Source organism: Heptranchias perlo, chromosome 2 (genome assembly GCF_035084215.1).
Source record: "Heptranchias perlo isolate sHepPer1 chromosome 2, sHepPer1.hap1, whole genome shotgun sequence".
NCBI lineage: Eukaryota > Metazoa > Chordata > Chondrichthyes > Hexanchiformes > Hexanchidae > Heptranchias > Heptranchias perlo.
The window spans coordinates 117,891,239-117,912,903 of NC_090326.1; the positions used below are offsets into that span (position 1 = coordinate 117,891,239).

The 21,665-nt window shown below is 43.8% G+C and overlaps 1 protein-coding gene across 1 annotated transcript in view; it reads left to right on the forward strand.

Moving 5' to 3' along the window:
• The window catches only part of LOC137334220 (V-type proton ATPase 116 kDa subunit a 1-like), a 117,996-nt gene that overhangs the window by 49,191 nt on the left and 47,140 nt on the right, over nt 1–21,665 (forward strand). Inside the window, exon 10 of the mRNA XM_067998829.1 lies at nt 7,618–7,768. Within this exon, the coding sequence (XP_067854930.1) occupies nt 7,618–7,768 (151 nt within the window). The remainder of the gene's footprint in view (nt 1–7,617; nt 7,769–21,665) is intronic.

Consider the following 21,665-nt stretch of genomic DNA (forward strand, 5'->3'; position numbering starts at 1 on the left):
TAGAGGAGCATGGCAGGGTCAAGCTGATGGTAATTCAAGGGTTTGAGTAGGTAAGACCATGGCAGCAGCATTCTGAATGAGTTGCAGTTTATGCAGTTTTGCAGTTTGAGGAAGGTTGAAACAGAGTATCTGGCTATGAAAGCATGGGAGAAGTTGAGCCTTGAGTTGATAAAATCATGGATTATAGTCTCAACAGCACGGAGGAGAGAGGTAGGATCAAACATGACAATGCTTTAAAAGCTGAAGAAGGCAGTTTCAATGACAGAATGGATGTGGGGACACAAACTCAGCTTGTAGGACATCAAGGTTTTGTGCTACGTAGACAGAATGGTAATGGGGAAAGTTGATAGAGTTAACAGGAGAGGCACATAAATGCTGATGAGAGCTGTCGTGGATAGCTTCATTTTTTCCTACATTGAGTTCAAAGAAGTTTGATTCATCCAAGACTTGATGTCAGACAGCGTTCTACTAAAATTCTGTAATGTATGAAGGCTGAAATAAAGGACTACAGTCATTCTGTAATGCATGAGGGCTGATATAAAGGACTACAGTCATTCTGTAATGTTTGAGGGCTGATATAAAGGACTACAGTCATTCTGTAATGTTTGAGGGCTGATATAAAGGACTACAGTCATTCTGTAATGCATGAGGGCTGATATAAAGGACTACAGTCATTCTGTAATGTTTGAGGGCTGATATAAAGGACTACAGTCATTCTGTAATGTATGAGGTTTGAGATAACAATGTATAGTTATTCTGCATTGTGCAAGGTGGAATAATGAACTACAGTTATCCTGCCGTGTATGCATCCGGAATGGTGCTATATAGTCATTCTGCAGTGTAAGAGAGCTGAAATACTGATCTACAGTCACTCTGCACTGTGTGAGGCAGGGATAGTTATCTACTATCATTCTGCAGTGAATGTGAGCTCGGTAATTATTGATCATTTCGCAGTGGGACAATGATGTATTCATTCTTTAGTCCATATTTACAGTCATTCTCATCCACTAGTTAGAAAACTAGAAAATCAGAAAAAAGAATCATAAAAAAATGAAGGAAAGTGCTTGTATTAGGAAGAGTAGATATTCAAAGTTCTGTATGTAGCTGTCTGAAGTGTCGTACAAAATACTCAGCCTGAGATGCAGATTTAATAATATTCAGCCAGCACATCCTGTATTTATTCTAGTCACATATGTGAACAGCAGCTCATGAAAAATGGATAGCCACTACAGTTAAATGAAAAAAGCAAATTCGGTCTTTTTTTTTTGAGTTATTGATCTTTTAAGAGGGCAAACTGGTGTTGCTATGTGCATAAATAACGTGTAATCGATGGACAGTTTTTATTGTTTAACATTTTCCTTCTGGGTGCTCTTTCCAAGGTGTGTTTTTTTCAATATTGGCTACTCTGCCCCTCATCTGATCGGGTGACAGACTTCCCAATTGTGCTTTTTAATTTGATTAGATTTTCTCTGGTCTCCTCTTTATTTCCCATTCCACCATCATCAATTCATTCTTCTGCTGCTGGGAGGATGGATGAACAAGTCACAGACATCTTCCTACCCTTCCCCCACTCTCTGATGCTAATGGCAATATTGCAGCACTGTTCACCTTTTCACCAATTGGTTTCAGTTCCTGCCGACGTAAGTCCGGTACTGTTCTGACAGTGAAAGTATACATTAGATTACAGGTGTTGCGAAAGGAAAATCCTGACTGGATGAGAACCATGTACAGCCCACGGTATATGTTGGATGAGCGTCCTCCCCCAACCACATTGATGTGGGTCAGAGCTCAAAGATTCAGACACAATGGGCCGGATTTGGCTCTGAGCAGCGAACAAACGGCAGGCGTGGACTTGCCCATAGACTTTTGCACTGCAAGTTCCTCTCATCAGGTCTCCAATCCAGCACGGTGCCCTCTCCCAGGCACCTGGGATCTGTGTGAATGGGGCAAGCTGCTGTGTATCCCTTAACCAAACAGAATGAAGCATGTTAATAAGCAGCGCAGACACAGAACCAGGAAGTGTACTAAAGAATAGTAAATTCAATGTAAAATCAGTTACAGAAAGCAAAATAAAGAGAGGATAAGAAATATTGAATTAAAAGGCAGAGATAAAAGAGACAAAAAAAAAGTTTTAAAAAATAAACATTTTTAAATGAACACTTCGCATCTGTCTTATGCCCCCGCCACAAACTCCGTTCCCTAGCCACCGACTCCATCCCTCTCCCTGGCCACTGTCTGAGGCTGAACCAGACCGTTCGCAACCTTGCCATCCTATTTGACCCTGAGATGAGCTTCCGAGCACATATCGGCTCCATCACCAAGACCGCCTACTTCCACCTCCATAACACCACCCTTCTCCTCTCCGCCTCAGCTCATCTGCTGCTGAAACCCTCATCCATGCCTTCATTACCTTCAGACTAGACTATTCCAATGTTCTCTTGGCTGGCCTCCCATCTTCCACCCTCCATAAACTTGAGCTCATCCAAAACTCTGCTGCCCGTATCCTAACTCACACCAAGTCCCGTTCTCCCATCACCCCTGTGCTCACTGACCTACATTGGCTCCTGGTCCGGGAACGCCTCAATTTTAAAATTCTCATCCTTGTTTTCAAATCCCTCCGTGGCTTCGCCCCTCCCTATCTCTGTTACCTCCTCCAGCCCTACAACCCTCTGAGATCTCTGCGCTCCTCCAATTCTTGCCTCTTGCGTATCCCCGATTTTAATCGCTCCACCATTGGCGGCTGTGCCTTCAGCTACCTAGGCCCTAAGCTCTGGAATTCACTCCCTAAACCTCTCCGCCTCTCTAGCTCTCTCTCCTCCTTTAAGATGCTCCTTAAAACCTACCTTTTTGACCAAGCTTTTAGTCATCTGTCCTAATACCACCGTACATGGCTCAGTGTCAAATTTTGTTTGATAATCGCTCCTGTGATGCGCCTTGGGACATTTTACTACGTTAAAGGTGCTATATAAATGCAAGTTGTTATTGTTGTTGTTGTCTTCACTAGAGAAGAGGATGCTGCCATTATAGCAGTAAAGGAGGAGGTAGTAGCAATATTGGATAGGATAAAAATAGATAAAGAGGAGGTACTTAAAAGATTGGCAGTACTCAAAGTAGAAAAGTCACCTGGTCCAGAGGGGATGCATCCTAGGTTACTGAGGGAAGTAAGGGTGGAATTTGTGGAGGCTCTGGCCACAATCTTCCTCCTTAGATATGGGGATGGTGCTGGAGGACCAGAGGATTGCAAATATTACAGCCCTGTTCAAAAAATGCGAAAGATAAACCCGGCAATTACAGGCCAGTGTGCCTAATGTCGGTGGTGGGGAAACTTTTAGGGACAATAATCTGGGACAAAATTAATTGGCACTTGGAAAAGTATAGGCTAATAAATGAAAGTCAGCATGGATTTGTTAAAGGAAAATTGTATTTGACTAACTTGCTTGAGTTCTTTGATGAAGTAATGGAGAGGGTTGATGAGGGTAGTATGATTGATATTGTGTTTATGGACTTTCAAAAGGCATTTGATAAAGAACTAGATAATAGATTTGTTAGCAAAATTAAAGCCCATGGGATTAAAGGGGCAGTGGCAGCATCAATAAAAAATTGGCTACGGGACAGAAAGCAGAGAGTAGCGGTGAACGGTTGTTTATCAGACTGGAGGGAAGTATACAGTGTTGTCCCCTAGGGGGTCAGTATTAGGACCATTGCTCTTTTTGATATATATTAATAACCTGGACTTGAATATAATATTTGTAGATGACATGGAACTCAGAAATGTAGTAAATAATGTTAAAGATAGTAACAGACTTCAGGAGGACATAGACAGACTGGTGAAATAGACAGACACATGGCTGATGAAATTTAACACAGTGAAATGAGAAGTGATACATTTAGGTAGGAAGAATGAAGAGAGGCAATATAAACTAAATGGTACAATTTTAATGGGAGTGCAGGAACAGAGAGACCTGGGGGTGCACATACACAAATGATTAAAGGTGGCAGGACAAGTTGAGAATATTGTTAAAAAAGCATATAGGATCCTGGGCTTTATTAATAGAGGCATAAGGGGTTAAATTAGGCCCGAAACCGGGTGCAGGTACCGCGATCCGCAACTAACTTGTGCTCGACATTTGTCCGGCCTGAACACTTATCTGACAGTAGTGTTAAAAACCAGGCCTGACTTGGGGATTCAAAGTCATGCACACTTTCCACCAGCAGGGCGAGCCCAAATCTCTGAAAGGGAGGCTGTCTCTCTGATAGGCAGCCAAAATCTCTTAAAGGTGGCCAGTACCTGACATATGCTAAAAATAACAGTCTGCTGTCTGAACGGAGATCCGACATCACACACATAAAGCACAGATGCAGGTCCCGTCCCTATGTTTACAAACTGATGAGTTATGTTAAAACATTGAATAAAGGTTGCGCACCAATAAATTCCACATTCTCCAATCTAAATGCCAGACCTCCCCAATCTGCCAGTCCGAGTTGATACCAGGCAGGAGCGAAAGCGTGCACCAAGATTCTCACTAGAGGCCTTGGTGCAAGAGGTGGACAGAAGGAGGGACATCCTATATCGTGGGGCGGGGGGGGCGGGGTTAAGAGGCCCTCCAGTCATATACCAAAAAGGCAGTGGGAGGCAGCAGGGGATGCAGCCAATGCCAGGTGCATAGCACCACGAACATGGATGAAGTGCAGGAAGAAGTTCAATGCTTTGACACAAGTGGTCAAGGTGAGTGAGGCCAACTGTCAAGTGGCATCTCCTACCCACTGCGCCACTAGCCGCATCCGCTGCTCCACACACTACGATCCCCATCACCCACATACCAACAAACTCTTTCCATCAGTACTCAACTCTGCCAATCAGATGCCTCCTCTCACCCTTACACATTACCATTGTTGCAAGCTGCACACCCACAATTCACAGGCCACACACACTGGCAGCTATTCAACCATGACAGGCACATCACCCAGACACACGTCCCGCTTTCTTACAGGAGAAGATGGTGCATATCAGGAGGCAGCAAGTGGCAGTGGCATTTGGCCCCTCGAATCTGTTCCGCCATTCAATGAGATCATGGTTGACCTGTGACCTAACTCCATATACCTGCCGTAGCCCCATATCCCTTAATACCCTTGGTTCACAGAAATCTATCAATCTCAGATTTAACATTCACAATTGAGCTAGCATCAACTGCCATCTGCAGAAGAGCATTCCAAACTTCTCCCACCCTTTTGCGTGTAGAAGCATTTCCTAACTTCTCTCCTGCATGTCCTGGCTCTAAATGTTAGGCTATGATCCCTCGTCCTAGTATTCAAGTATAGGAGACCTCCAAAAACAGTTACAAATGCATCAGCAGCCAGAAGCAATAATCCAGCAACTAACCTGTAAATCCTGCATGGTCCCTTTAAATATTGCTGTGGGGGTCTTTCAGGCACTGTAAGACATGTTCAGATGGTCGGGGTTAAGACTATGCATTGAGTGGAGTGCAAGTCCCAAAATGGTGTCTATCACTTTAAATCAGTGTTGCACACTGATTGTATCCAGTTTTTCCTACTTTACATGCTGCTGGCGTTCATTATTTGCACATGCGCTACTACCTTTACCAAGATGGCGTCTGGCACATGTCATGCTAGAAACATGCGTGCGCAGCAAAGACGCCATTTTGGCATTTCAGAAGGCCACGAAGCGCCAAAACAACGGGTGCTAGATGGCCCAATTTCTAACCCTCTGAGTACAAAAGCAAGGAAGTTAAGCTAAACCTTTACAGAACACTGGTTAGGCCTCAGCTGGAGTATTGTGTTCAATTCTGGGCACCACACTTTAGGAAAGATGTCAAGGCCTTAGAAAGGGTGCAAAAGAGATTTACTAGAATAGGCCCTGAGATGAGGGACTTCAGTTATATGAAGAGAATGGAGAAGCTGGGGTTATTGTCCTTAGAACAGAGAAAGCTAAGGGGAGATTTGAGGGTGTAACTAGTAGGGTAGACAAGGGGGAACCAGTGGATGAATTATATTTGGATTTTCAAAAGGCATTCGATAAGGTGCCACACAAGAGGTTGTTACACAAGATTAGGACTCATGGGATTGTGGGTAATATATTAGCATGAATTGAGGATTGGTTAACAGACAGAAAACAAAGAGTAGGAATAAACGGGTCATTTTCAAGTTAGCAAATTGTAACTAGTGGGGTGCTGCTAGGATCAGTGCTTGGGCCTCAGCTGTTCACAATATATATAATTGACTTAGATGAGGGGCCCGAGTGAAATGTATCCAAGTTTGCTGATGGTACAAAGCTAGGTGGGAAAGTAAGCTGTGAGGAGGATGCAAAGAGTCTGCAAAGGGATATAGACAGATTAAGTGAGTGGGCGAGAAGATGGCAGATGGACTATAATGTGGGGAAACGTGAAATTATCCACTTTGGTAGGAAGAATAGAAAAACAGGATATTTTGTAAAAGGTGAGAGAGTAAGAAATGTTGGTATTCAGAGGGATTTGGGTGTCCTTGTACACGAATCACAGAAAGTTAACATACAGGTACAGCAAGCAATTAGGAAGGCAAATGGTATGTTAGCCTTTATTGCAAGGGGGTATAAGAGTAAGGAGGACTTTCTGCAATTACATAGGGCTCTGTTGAGACTACACCTGGGGTACTGTGTGCAGTTTTGGTCTCTTTACCTAAGGAAAGATATTCTTGTCTTAGAGGGGGTGCAATGAAGGTTCACTAGATTGATTGGGATAAGAGGGTTGTCCTGTGAGGAGAGATTGAGTAAAATGAACCTATACTCTATGGAGATTAGAAGAATGAGAGGTGATCTCATTGAAACATATAAAATTCTTAGAGGGCTTGACAGGGTAGAAGCTGAGAGGCTGTTTCCCCAGGCTGAAGAGTGTAGAACTAGGGGGCATAGTCTCAAGATAAGGGGTCAGCCATTTAAGACCGAGATGAGGAATTCTCTACCCCAGAGGACTGTGGATGCTCAGTTGTTGAGTGTATTCAAGACTGAGATCAATAGATTTTTGGGCACTAAGGGACTCAAGGGATATGACGACAGGATGGCAAAGTAGAGTTGAGGTAGAAGATCAGCCATGATCTTACTGAATGATCGAGGGGCCATATGGCCCACTCCTGCTCCTATTGCTTATGTTCTTATGTTGATAGAGGTGTTCAAAATCATGAACGGTTTTGATAGAGTAAATAAGGAGAAACTGTTTCCAGTGGCAGAAGGGTCAGTAACCAGAGGACGCAGATTTAAAGAGCCAGAGGCGACATGAGGAAACATTTTTTAACGCAGCGAGTTGTAATGATCTGGAATGCACTGCCTGAAAGGGCGGTGGAAGCAGATTCAATAGTAACTTTCAAAAGGCAATTGGATAAATGCTTGAAGGGAAAAAAATTACAGGGCTATGGGGAAAGAGCAGGGGAATGGGACTAATTGGATAGCTCTTTCAAAGAGCCGGCACAGGCACGATGGGTCGAATGACCTCCTCCTGTGCTGCACCTAGTATGATAAGAATACTAAATTCATATTATAACAGAGAAATCCTTCATTTGTTTGCACATCACACTCACACCTTTAGTAAAGTTTATTGACAGTAGCAGTGATTTCTTTTGTTGGTCCAGGTCCGGAATGGCTTCACCATGCCTCCTATTTTGAACAGAATAGAGACAAAGCAAACTCCTCCGACATTTAACAAGACGAACACATTTACTGTGGGATTTCAGAACATTGTTGATGCATACGGAGTAGGAAATTATCAAGAAGTCAATCCAGGTAAAGCTTAATATTTCTGCTTTTATTCAGCCGTTTGATCCATTTATTTCACTTATGTTTTATCATCACTCAAACTGGTTATTTGATTGTAAATGGCAGTCCAGTTTGACATAACCATGTGTTTAAGTCCAATTAAATGCTGCTGGTGCTGGAATTTTTATTCAAGCTAATGATTTAGCTGTCGTATTTTTGTAACTCAACTGTCGCACACGGTGTAAAGCTGTCACCTGCTACAGTCCAAATCCACTAACCCCCAGTGCTGAGGTGGAGTCAGCCTGATGTGACAACCATTATTTTCTAACTGCAGCGATGTTAATGCCACATTTTTAGAATAGACCTGGTCTCTAATATCATTGATGTAAAGCTGCGGTGCTTGCTCTCTCCCAAATGTGTACTTTGGGTATTACCATGATTAGGTGTCTGCTGGTAATGCACAATGTGCCTGATCTCTTCTGTATAGCTGCAATAACAGTACTACCTAGGGTTTCCCTGAAATAAAGAACAGCAGATGACCTGTGGGGTAGATTGTATGATAATGTAAAGTGGGTGAAAGCGAATCGGCAGCCCGTTTTACATCTCTCCCGATTTTTTTTGCCATTGACTGTAAAAAGCAAAGAAAGCACTGGGGTTCATTTCTAGAGGGATAGAATTGAAAAGTAGAGAAGTTATGTAAAACAGGCGGCCGCCTCACTATCACCCATTTTACACTATCGCACAAAGTCAAAATCTACCCCAATGTGTTCAGAAGCAAGTCAACTAAATATAATGATGTAATTATGACTTGAAGGTACTGATCTATTCTAACAGGAATTTTCTGTTGCAAACATGTTCTGTATTTTTGACCAGAGCTAAAACTTCAAGGAAAGAGTCAGGAAGTTACTATCACTCAAACCATTGATTTCCTCTTCTTTGTGTTATAAAACAAATGTCTGAGGGGTTACAACCACATGAAAGACTCCTGTCTTTACTGGGCCTTCCTCTTTGGGGGGGTCCAGGCCTTGTCCCTTACCTGACATAAGGAACTCCCAGCTCCACCTCGCTCCTCTCCTGCGTATTCGTGTCCTGGTCTAATTTGCCGTCCTTCCGCTGCCCTCTCGATGAAGTTATGGTGCGAATGTGCCAGAAGGGTCAGGGATTTTCGGCCCCCACATGTTTTTTAACTCAATGTTCAAATACTCTTTGAACAGTGCATTATTATATTTTATTGTATCAGTATACATTAAGTCTAATCTGTCTGGTTGCTTTCATATTGTGCTTGGGTATCTCCATTCCAGTTCACTCTTCCTAATCTCAGGTTTAGTTTAATGTTCCAGTCTTCTAATTCCTTCAATCAACTCCTCTCTCACTGACTCAAATTTTCAGATGTTTTGATGAGATTTTTTTGTTCCATTTCAACTGTTCTTCTAACACATATATCAGCTCGACACTCTTATGCCAAACAATTCTTGGTTTCCATTGATTTTGCTCAAGTACATGCACTCTCACTGTAACTCCTGGTAGCAGTGATTTCAAGGGCAAGATCCTCAGTCATAGTTCATCTTTTACTTACCTTTCATCTTGTACTCGAGCTGTTGCAAAACTCTTTTGATGATTCTTTGGTTTCAGCAGTCATTCTGAGGTGTGAAATGTTGTTTTTATTCTACGACCCATCAGCAATATTGAGGGTGAAGCTGTGTGATAATCAAGGTATGATTATTAAGCGAGGGCTGAATATGCATCTTGACCTGTTGTTTTTTTCAACAATTCTTTTTGCAATTTTAACAGCTTTCTCAGTTCTCAAATTGGATTGTGAGTACTTTGGTAACAAGGTTGTGAGTTTGGATCTGTAGGCGTCATTAAATTTTCTAAACGCATATCAGCAAACAGGAATCCATTATCTGAAACTTCTTGATCTGGGTTATTGTATCTAACAAACTGCTGCTTACAATGTCCTGTCGCATTTGAAATCTCAGTATTGGTTGAAGTATTAAGTTAAAAAAATTGAAAAGCAATATACAATTATTAAATATTGATTTAGATAAAATTCACATATATCTGTCCTAACTCTCTGCCAGGATCTGCTTGGAATGCCATGTGCTATCATTGGTTCTTTGCACACTTCATTTCTGTATGTGTTATACATCAGACATCAGTTAACCATATCTGCAATAAGTGCCAACATGGCTGATCTATATCTTAACTCCATCTAGCCGCCTTGGAACCATAAATACCCTTGCCTGACAAAAATCGATCAAGTCTTTCTTCAATAGTCAATTCACATCAGCAATCCCAATACTTTATATCCCAAGATAAACTTTAGATTTTGTAACTGGAAAGGCTTCCAAGATTTGGAATTTCAACTTTGGTAGTGTCCGTCTTTCTCAGCTTCTGTTGGCATTTCACATGGTCTAGCTTGTGACATCAGAAGACAGAAAACCGTGCAGAGGTATCAGATTATTTTTGTCTTATGTAGGGGGAAGGGATTCCCTGATTTTCATATTACTGGCTGGCTCCCGCACTATTCAGGTACATGTCAGATCGGGAAGCGGTGGAAGGGTGGGAAAAGTGGCACTGGCCAGCTGCTCTTCGCTATGCTGGTGCCACTGGCCATAAAAACACTTTGGAACGGACACATTGGCCTCTTGCAGCCAACAGTTTTTTGGGGAATTCAAGCCTGGCGTAGACCCCCAGGTGGGTCCCACATCTACCGACTGGGAGGTTGAGACACCAACTTTCTCCTGACATAACAGCCATCCCGCAGGATCCAGACCGTGGCCAAGGGAACTCCAAAGATAGAGGTTCCTCCCCAACGAGCCCCTCCCCCCAAGGAAATTCACTGCAGAGGCTATTCACCGACATATCCAAACTCCAGCTCAGTTCCTGGGCCAAACTCCCAATAGACTTTAGCCAAGAGTGCACCAGAATGGTCTGTGGAAATTCAGAATCATTGTCTGTGCTAACTTGCACTCCTTCAATGTCTTATAACATCTTTAACATTATACATTGGAAAATTTCTGGAGTTGAGGTGATTCCAGAGGGCATTCTGGTATACACAGTCATGATAATTACAAATAAGGAAGGCCATTCATCCCATCTTGGTTCATCCACCCATTGCAGCTTCCAATGAGGCTGTCCATTAGGGCTCTGTACTCACAGGACATGGCCTTTTTTTCCAAAATCTTTTGCATATTATTCAATGCTTTCTCCTTGAAACTTGGTATTAAACATTGCCTTCTGAGATGTAAACTACTCATCAAATTTGTCCAATACCATCAATTTCTATTTGTTTCCTCCCTCATAAGTAAATCCTTATCTCTTCCTCACATACTGTGTATGTGAATGCTGACCTTCACTTTGTGCAGTTTCTCTCCAAGGCCCATTGTCATTGCACAGTTTCTCCATACTTCTGTGACATTTCCTTCTGGTCTTCTGAAGATCTATGAGCCTTAAATCTCCTTTTCCACCCCAGTTCTGACATCATGGAATGGTTTGCAGTCTGTTTCAACAACAAAAACTCTGGAGATTGTCTGCAGCATGTCTGACATTTTATTCCAAACTCAGATCACATCTCAGAGCACATGGGCGTAAACGAGGTTTCTACCGTACTTCCGGCAGCAGAACGGGAGCAGCTCGGAGGAAATTCCCAGCCATAGTGTTTTTTATATCAATCCCATCTTTGACCACTTGTTGGCCCTGTTGAACTTTAAATATCATGACAATTGTGGCCCTAAGTATTATTTTTCTCCCTGTTTTCCTCTATGGCTTCCATGCGACCTTGTTCAGGTAGGGTACTTTAGGTGGCATGCCCTTACCACAACTGCTACTAATGCTGTCCTTGATCAACTGACAGAAACTACATTTGCTTTTGAACTTGACACAAATTCCAGTTAGCCTTTCCTCTGAGGTGGAATGATCAGCCTCTGTTGCGCTTTCTGTAAAATAGTCCCAGACACCCTATAGACCAACCCAAGCACAACAACTAGTGCTGGGAATTGAACCAATACTTAAAAAGATAGTGAAGATAAATAGAAAAACCATTAATGCTTGAATTCTGAAATGAAATGCTGGAAATGGACATTAGGTCCGAAAGAGGTAAGACAGCTTAACATTGCAGTTGAGATCTTTCATCAGAACAGATCCTTTATTCAAGCCAAAATATTAATCTGTCTTTTTTCAGGTGTTAGTTGATATGTTGTGTACTTCAAGCATGTTCTATTTGTTGTTATAATTGCTCAGCTGTTGAGTTACTGGAAGAATAGTGGAGTAAAGCTTATGGGTCAGTGAAGAATTTATATTACAGAGCACTTAAGCCTATCATTATTGAGTTTAACATCTTTAGTGTGATTGGCCTATTCCAAATACCGCTGCCTCAGTCACATGGTGAACATTCTAGGCTAACATCAGTAGTTTAATTTCAAAGCAGTTCTTAAACCTTTTTGTGATTTTTAAACAGTCCTATTTATATGCATGGTGAAAAAACTCTGAATTAATGCAAAGAAGCTGTCGATGCACTGTTTTAGATGCAATGGAAGGGGAGTTTGCTTTCTAATTTATATTTAAAAGAAAAAGAAATATTAACGACTAGGCTAGCAACTTTAGATTAATTGTCCCTAGCCAGCCATAAACAAGAATGGTGGTTGTCCAGGCATTCATTTCAATACCCAAAATGTTTAAGCTTTAGTTCTTAGTCTGTTAAGTAAACTGCATATAGTTGACACAATAAATAGATGTGTCAATTACTTTGTTGCTCACATGGTAAAAAAATACACAACACACCACTGCTCCAGAGATTGCTGGCTAATGATAATGTATTATATTTTGGCCTTCTACAAATTTTCTAGGCCGATGGGATTTTTCCCAGACTGACAGCTTTTTCATTTGAAGTAGTAAATTCTGTCTCTGTTGGCATGATATTATTGTGGGTGATTAAGAATGTACGACTTCTGTTTTGGTGTCATGCAGACAACTCTGGATAGGTTTGATGTCAGCAGATTTACTGCTAACGTCATCACATTTGATTGTTGTGAGTGAGAACTTGGGACAAACTATCTACAGTTCCCAATTGCCAACATTGACAATCTGCGTGTTGCCGTTTTCTTAGAAAGTGTGGTTAAACTCTCTTTATTTCAAAAGGGGTACTATATAACTCAAGCGACTGTACCTGCAAAGCAAAAATATCCTAATCACAGCACTGCTGGAAGAATCGTTTGGGTGTTTATAAGCATCAAATCATATGATTTATGGAAATTTCACCTTAGATCATAAAACCATATGAACTTCATTAAAACTGTGAAGACTTCACATGAAATACATTTTGAGTGCAGCAGCTGACAGTCCTTCTGTTCAGAGCAGCAATCTCAGTCTTCAGGTTTTGTGGACTCAGTCTTCCATGAATTTTTTCCCAGCAGGCATTATCAGGATGATGATTACTTCTGGTGGATATCCTGCTGCTTATCCCTCTGCCTTTTTAGCCCTCTTGTTTCACTAACCCTACTGTACTGCCTAATGTTATTAGGGGCGACTTTTGTCTTCCTACAAGCTAGAAAATGGGGTACCAATTTTTTGTTTTTAGAAAACATTACTGCCCACTGGCCACACAAAGGCCACCCAACTCGATTTTCGAGCAGGCCTTGACACAAGCGGCCAGCATTCCCAAAACACGCAGGAGCTTTATTGAAATATTTAAATGAGGTCCTAATTTATTGCGTTGTACGACCCCAACGCAATTTTTATGTTTCATGAGGCGGTGCGTGCACTGCCCAGTGGAAATGAGTGTTAAGCGGCCTAAACAGTGGTCCTTAAAGGGACCACTTCAGGCCACTCCAAAAAAATAAAACGGGCATCTGTGGTGCTGATTTTCATGGGGCCAGGAGGCGCATGAACGTTGCTGGTCCCCCACAGCACCCCCTATCTCCCCCCCACCCACCCCCCCCCCAACTGCAGCAATGACTTCCAACCTGCGTCCACAGAGGAGTTGCCCGATTTCCCATCCCCCCCACAACTGGCGAGCTGCCTGTCAGCACTCATTAAGCAGTAGCAGCTCACTGATCACATTCAAATGGGGTCATCGGTCGGGCGATGCAATCGCTCCGCCCACTGCCTGCCTGATATGCACTGTACCTCTTTATCTCCAATAGAGGAAACTATTGTCTACAAGAACACCTGCTGACCTCCAGCATCTCAATCTGATTGATGGATCACCTACATTTTGAGGAAGGAAAGAAGTACCTGGTTCTTCTGTCACAATGACACAACACACAAGCAACACATGAGCCTGTAAATTACTGTTATTGTACATATAATGTGTTCTTATCAAATTCCTCCATACGCTATTGTAACAAAGGAATTTGATAACAGCACATTAAACAGCACACACTTTAAGCCTCTGGATTTTGACTACCAGAGCAGCCGACCAGCAGAGCGTGCCCGCCTGCCACCCGATAGTGCCGATGGACGGCCCAGTCCATTTTGAGGGCCATGTCTCATTACCATAGCCCAACGGGCTTCAGGCGGAAAACAGGTGCCTCATGACAAACTGCCAGCTCCAGTCCAGCACAATATCAGATGGCTCAGGGACCCGCCTGGCCTGGAGAAAGGTAGATCGGGGGCGGAAGGGTTTTGTTCACGTGGCGGGGAGGAACCAAGTGCGGCAGCGGCCAGTTTGTTTTTATGCAGCCCAGAGGAGCATTCCTGCTCCTCCTGACCCCACAAAATTAAATAGAGATGTACTTTTGGGCTCCTCTTTGGCTGGACCGCCAGCTGAACCTGTGCATGGTTTGGAAAAATATATTTCTATGATGATGCCCTTTAAAAGAGACATAATTTTTGAAAATTGTTTTTATATATTATCATAGTATAAAACAAGAATTATTTTTCTCTTGTTTTCATAGAGTATAAATATTATGCTGTGATACTGTACCAAAATAAGAGAAAAAGGATTCTTGTTTCTGTTTCCATAGTAAAAGCTCATTTATTTTAACAGAGCAATGAAATAGTGAACACTTTAGTGTCAGGATGCGACGAATGATGCTGGTGCTATCACATTCCACCCAACAGTAGATCCGAAACCAGCTTAAAGAATTTTCTAACAGAGCAATGTGTTCCATCATTTTGGGCCCCATTAATTCAGTTGAAAAGAAAACTTAAGATTAGTGTTGGAGATTCCCTGGTGACATAATGAACTAGTGAACTGGTACACTGTGCTACAGATGGCAGAACCAGGGTTATATGTCTGAAATTCCCGACAGCATGTGGTACCGCAGTGAGAATCGGATAACTGTAACATCATTCACAGTATAGAAGCTGCTTTTAATCTCCCTTCTTGTCTTAAGCAACACAACATAACATAAGAATTAAAAACAGGAAATGCTGGAAATAAACCCCAAGCCTATCAGTATCTGAAAAGAAAAGAGAAAGATTCATGTTTCGTGTGTCGTCCCTTCATTGAATTATAAACTGGAAAATAAGCAGCCCCTTTATAGAACTGAACAACACTAACTGAGGGGGACTTCCTTATCTTCCAATTTCCAGTTCTAATGTAAGGAATCTTACAACACCAGGTTATAGTCCAACAGTTTTATTTGAAAATCACAAGCTTTCGGAGCTTACCTCCTTCGTCAGGTGAGTGAGTGAAAGGTTCTCAAATCGCATAGCATATATTAGGCTGGGAGACGATCACATCAATCAAAGGTGTCGCTGGTGTTCAGACAGGTTAGCCACGGAAAACATTACATCCCAGTATACTACATACACAATGGGTCAGATTACAAAGCCAGAGAGAGAAAGAGACCCGAAAGGCAGAGAGAGAGAGAATGTCCAGTTGTATTAAAAACAGATAACTTTTTTTCTGCTGGTGGGGTTACGTGTAGTGTGACATGAACCCAAGATCCCAGTTGAGGCCGTCCTCATGGGTGCGGAACTTGGCTATCAATTTCTGCTCGACGATTTTGCGTTGTCGTGTGTCTCGAAGGCCGCCTTGGAGAACACTTACCCGAAGATCGGTGGCTGAATGTCCTTGACTGCTAAAGTGTTCCCTGACTGGGAGGGAACCCTCCTGTCTGGCGATTGTTGCGCGGTGTCTGTTCATCCGTTGTCGCAGTGTCTGCATGGTCTCGCCAATGTACCATGCTCCGGGGCATCCTTTCCTGCAACGTATGAGGTAGACAACGTTGGCCGAGTCACAGGAGTATGAACCATGTACCTGGTGGGTGGTGTCCTCTCGTGTGATGGTGGTATCTGTGTCGATGATCTGGCATGTCTTGCAGAGGTTGCCGTGGCAGGGTTGTGTGGTGTCGTGGACGCTGTTCTCCTGAAAGCTGGGTAATTTGCTGCGAACGATGGTCTGTTTGAGGTTGGGTGGCTGTTTGAAGGCGAGTAGTGGAGGCGTGGGGATGGCCTTAGTGAGGTGTTCGTCGTCATCGATGACATGTTGAAGGCTGCGGAGAGCATGGCGTAGTTTCTCCGCTCTGGGGAAGTACTGGACAATGAAGGGTACTCTGTTGGTTGCATCCCGTGTTTGTCTTCTGAGGAGGTCTATGTGATTCTTCGCTGTGGCCCGTCGGAACTGTCGATCGATGAGTCGAGCGTCATATCCTGTTCTTACGAGGGCATCTTTCAGCGTCTGTAGGTGTCCATCGCGTTCCTCCTCATCTGAGCAGATCCTGTGTATTCGCAGGGCCTGACCATAGGGGATGGCCTCTTTGACGTGGTTACGGTGGAAGCTGGAAAAGTGGAGCATCGTGAGGTTGTCCGTGGGCTTGCGGTAGAGTGAGGTGCTGAGGTGCCCGTCTTTGATGGAGATTCGTGTGTCCAAGAAAGAAACTAATTCTGTGAGTTTGATGGTGGGATGGAACTTGTTGATGTTATCGTGTAGTCTCTTCAGTGATTCTTCGCCGTTGGTCCATAGGAAGAAAATGTCGTCAATGTATCTGGTGTATAGCGTTGGTTGGAGGTCCTGTGCAGTGAAGAAGTCCTGCTCGAACTTGTGCATGAAAATGTTTGCGTATTGGGGTGCGAATTTGGTCCCCATGGCTGTTCCGTGTGTTTGGGTAAAGAACTGGTTATCGAAGGTGAAGACATTGTGATCCAGGATGAAGCGGATGAGTTGTAGGATGGCGTCTGGAGATTGGCTGTTGTTGGTGTTGAGTATTGATGCTGTCGCAGCAATGCTGTCATCGTGGGGGATACTGGTGTAGAGTGCCGAGACGTCCATCGTGGTGAGAAGTGTTCCTGGTTCAACTGGTCCGTGGGTACTGAGTTTTTGTAGGAAGTCTGTAGTGTCGCGACAGAAGCTGGGGGTTCCCTGTACGATGGGTTTCAGGATGCCCTCGACGTATCCAGAGAGGTTCTCACACAGGGTTCCGTTGCCTGATACGATAGAACGTCCGGGTGTGTTGGCTTTGTGTATCTTTGGGAGGCAGTAGAAGTCTCCCACGCGGGGAGCACGTAGGATGCTTTGAAGGTCTGGATCGAAGGTCTTGATCAGTTTGTTGAGCTGGTGGGTGTGTTCTTTGGTCGGATCTGCCGGTAACCGTCTGTAGTGTTCCTGGTTATCCAGTTGTCGGTATGCTTCTTTGCAATAGTCCATTCTGTTCTGTATGATGATGGCTCCTCCTTTGTCCGCTGGTTTGATGACGATGTTGCGGTTGGTCTTGAGAGCGTCGATGGCGTTGCGTTGTGCTCGGATGACATTCTGGACTGTCTTGTGAGTGCGGCTGATGAATCTGGCGTTGACGCATCTCCTGACAGCTTGAGCATACATGTCAAGCTTAGGGCAGCGATCCTCCGGAGGAGTCCAGTTTGACTCTTCTTCGGTTGCTGTACCGCGGATCCCTCTGTCTGCTGTTCCGGATCGTTGATTGTCTCATTGGGTTCGCTGCTGAAATCTTGGGATTTGTGGAAGAATTCTCGGAGCCTCATTCTCCTGATGAATTCCTCTGTGTCCGCCGCGAGACCGATGGGGTCCATTTTGGTGGTGGGGCAGAAATTGAGCCGTCGGCTGAGAACTTCGATTTCATCTGATTGAAGGGTGTGGTCGGACAAATTGATGATAGACTTCCCTGTGTTTGCAGCCGTAGTACCGGGGGAGGCTTGGTTGATGCTGGTGGTGATGCCGAGTTTCTCAAGCTTCCTGCTCTTGGTTTTCATGTAGGCAGCGTAGTTCCATTGCTTCGTCTGTTTGGCGGTATATCGTAGCTGGTCTGCTGTGTCCTGATTACAGGTTGAGAGTATGGACTCTATCTTGGTTTCGAGGTTGCGGCGTCTGCTGTAGAGTTGGTGTACGAGATGGTTGCGGAGTGTGCGAGAGGTACGACGGCAGAGTCTCTCAGCGTAATCCGAGTTGTATGTGGACTTGAGTGGGTTCATGATCTGTCGTCCTTTCGGGATCTTGTCTGCTTTCTTGCAGCTCTGTAAAAACTTGATGTCTGTGTCGATATGCGCGATCTTCTTGGAGATCCTCTCCACTGTGAGCCGGCAGTTTGTGGTGTCGATAGTAGCCATGATGTGGAGATGCCGGTGATGGAATGGTGTGGACAAATGTAAGGAATCTTACAACACCAGGTTATAGTCCCACAGTTTTATTTGAAAATCACAAGCTTTCGGAGCTTACCTCCTTCATCAGGTGAGTGAGTGAAAGGTTCTCAAATCGCATAGCATATATTAGGCTAGGAGACGACCACACCAATCAAAGGTGTCGTTGGTGTTCAGACAGGTTAGCCACGGAAAGCATTACATCCCAGTATGCTGAATACACAATTTATTCCAGCATTTACCATTTTTTTCTTATAACATAAGGGGACGGGAAGGGAGACATTGGGGTTGGGCAAGCATCGGGGGTTGGGGAGGCTGGTATTATGCAGTTCCTCCCTGGGCTTCTTGAAGGTTTTGAAGCTGAAGAAAGTAGTTTTACCATGATTTCCAAGGCTCAAACCTCTGAGAAGATCCAGCCAGTTGAATTGCAAACAGATTCCAATGTTCTGAGTACTTGCAGGTGAGTACCTGTTTTAAATAATCCTTCCAAATGCCGTTTCATACCTGTACTCTCCAGTAGTACTGGGCGGGTCCAGCACTGAGCACACTTCGCTTTTTGCCCTGAAAATGGCGCTGGGGGCCAGATGGCCCAGATTTAAATACTTAAGTGAGGCTCCCGCTTGCGGCAGAAACGGAACAGGAATGAGGCAGTAAATACACCACGGGGCCACTACGGCCCCGTTCCCACCCAGTGGAGCGACTTAAAATCGGCCTGTGATCTCAAAAATGAATGGTTAAGTGGAATGAAGGAGCTCTGTCATTCTGCCATGTCGGAGTGTGCACGGAGATTTCCCTGGGTCTGCACCTAGAAGCACTGGATCACCTGGGTGCAACAGATATTGGAAAATCGGTGGGCCAGAGTGCACACCTGTATTGACTTTCCATTGATTTAAAGGCGTGCACTCCGAGCTGCCTGATTTCCGATATTCACTGCAGTTGGGCGATCTTGTGTCCCTGGGTGCAGAGCCTGGAAAATCTCCCCAAACGGTATTCATATTATTTTACCAGTTTAATCTATTTAAAAATAAGTACTGCATTAATACAAAATCAAGAAAGACATGCCCCAATTACAGCTCTTTGTGAAAGTCAAGCATTTTAATTTGACATGCAGCCACAAAAAAAGGCATGGAGAAAAACAAATCAAATTGTAGGCTGTTAAATTTCTGTGTAAGGAACATGAACAGGACCAAGAAGGATTTCAAATGGACCTTCAGAATCAGCAGCATCAAAGAATTTGAAGTAGATGGTTGCAGCACAAGTGTATAAAATTACATTAGTTGCAACAGTTGTTATATTTTATAACAATCACAACAACCTGGTCACAAATTGAGTAAGGGCTGAATTGCTGTTTGTGGGAAAATGGTGAATGGGAACATGTAACAGTGTTTACTTTTGTTTGTTGTACTATGGAGATGAGTTAGCAAGTTGTTATGCAAAAGCACTTTTGTTATAAATCAGAGGGGAGTACATTTAATTTTAACTAGTTTCTCTGTATAGTGCCACCAGTCATGTAAACACAGATTAGCCAAATTGTATGTGACTGAACTGCTAGATTTGTAATTAAATAACTGACTGAACCACATTTGAATTAATAGCTACAGTAAATACGGTGTTCACAGACTTGTGCTTTTAGATCAGGTGATTGTTTCCTGTGTGGTGTTAAAATGTATGTACTATTACCCTTCTCCAGTGCTCATATTAGCATGGATAAAGGATTGTTAGCTAACAGGAAACAGAGAGTAGGCACAAATGGGTCATTTTCAGGTTGGCAAGATGTAACGAGTGGAGTGCCACAGGGATCAGTGCTTGGGCTTCAACTATTTACAATCTATATCAATGACTTGGATGAAGGGACCGAATGTATGGTCGCTAAATTTGCTGATGACACGAAGGTAGGTAGGAAAGTAAGTTGTGAAGAGGACATAAGGGGCCCGATATTACCATGGCGGCGGGTTCGCGGTGGGGGATCGATTGGGCGCGTGGGTAACGTGCCCGGTGAAATCAGTCTGCTCCGCACGCAATCGTAGGCTGATTGGATCCACTTACCTGTTGTTCCGGGTTCCCCGCTGCCAAACTTTTAACTTCTGCGGACTGCGCATGCACAGTAAGGCCTGTCAGCTGGAGGAGCCCTATTTAACGGGGCAGTCCTCCACTGACTGATGCTGCAAGAAATAGGAAAAATTACAGTATGGAGCAGCTGGAATGGTGTTAATGTCAAGGGCAGTGTCAGGACCAGTGTCACCCATCAGTGCATCGGTCAGGTTCAGCACCTGTGTCACACCCCTTTACAAGAGCACCATCAGAGACAATGCTGTAGGGCAAACAATCCAGTGTCAGTGCCATTGGAAGAGGTAATTCCGTAAGTGTCTCTCATGGCAAAGCGCTGCTAGGAGCAATCGAATGGCTGCCCCCATCAACACTTACATTGGGTCCACCATTTTAATTCTAGCCACTGACCAGTGCAAATGTTACCAGATTTGATCTGCAGTATAAACAGGGCAATTCATCAGCAAAAGAAATTAGTACCAATAGTGATCACCTGAAATAATTCATAATACAAGAGACATCCTGTGATCCTTAATCCTGTGTGACAGATCAACACCACAAGCCAGTCAGCTTGGCTCACTAATGCAATCCCTTTGAATAATCTTCACGGCTTTAGCCACTTTTAACTTCTGAAATCCCACACCAAGGGTCCTCGGCTGTGGCCTCCTGCCACTGGCTTTCCCGCCCGGCAGCCGGTCAGCCTGACAATTTGGCCGGCTGCCAGGCAGGAAATGAGCGTTTCCCCCGCACTCCCCTGCTCCCTCCCCACCTCCTCGTAAAGTTCGGGGCTAAAGGATCAGGAGAACCTAATACCAGCATGAAAAAAGTGAAGAAAAATGGTTGAGGTGACTGAAATGCTAAAATGTCAGCTCAATTCAGTAGCGCTCTTGTAATCGAGTCAGCAGCTTCAAATGGACACAAGAGATATTTGCAGAATAACAGTGGAAGTCTCCTGGCTAATATCTGATCATTTATCTCATTGTTGTGTGCAAATTGGCTGCTGCATTTGCTTACATAAGAACAATGGGGATTACACTTCAAAAGTAATTAATTGGTTACGAAGTGCCATGCAACATCCTTACTGAAGCATTACAGTCCTTTAAATTAACTTCTGTGCACATGCCACTGCCGAGGAACCCTGTACAATCAGTTCACATGAGTATAATTAAGATTCAACATCCTGCACACCAGAACATGAGGAACATTATGCAGGGTATCCCGTCCCCAAACTAATATTCAAATGAAGCTCCCGCCCAGAAAATGGGCACAATGAGCAATTTATCCCCCATAGCTCCCTCCAAGCACTTCATTCTAGCCTTTTATGCATCTGTCATCCTTTCAC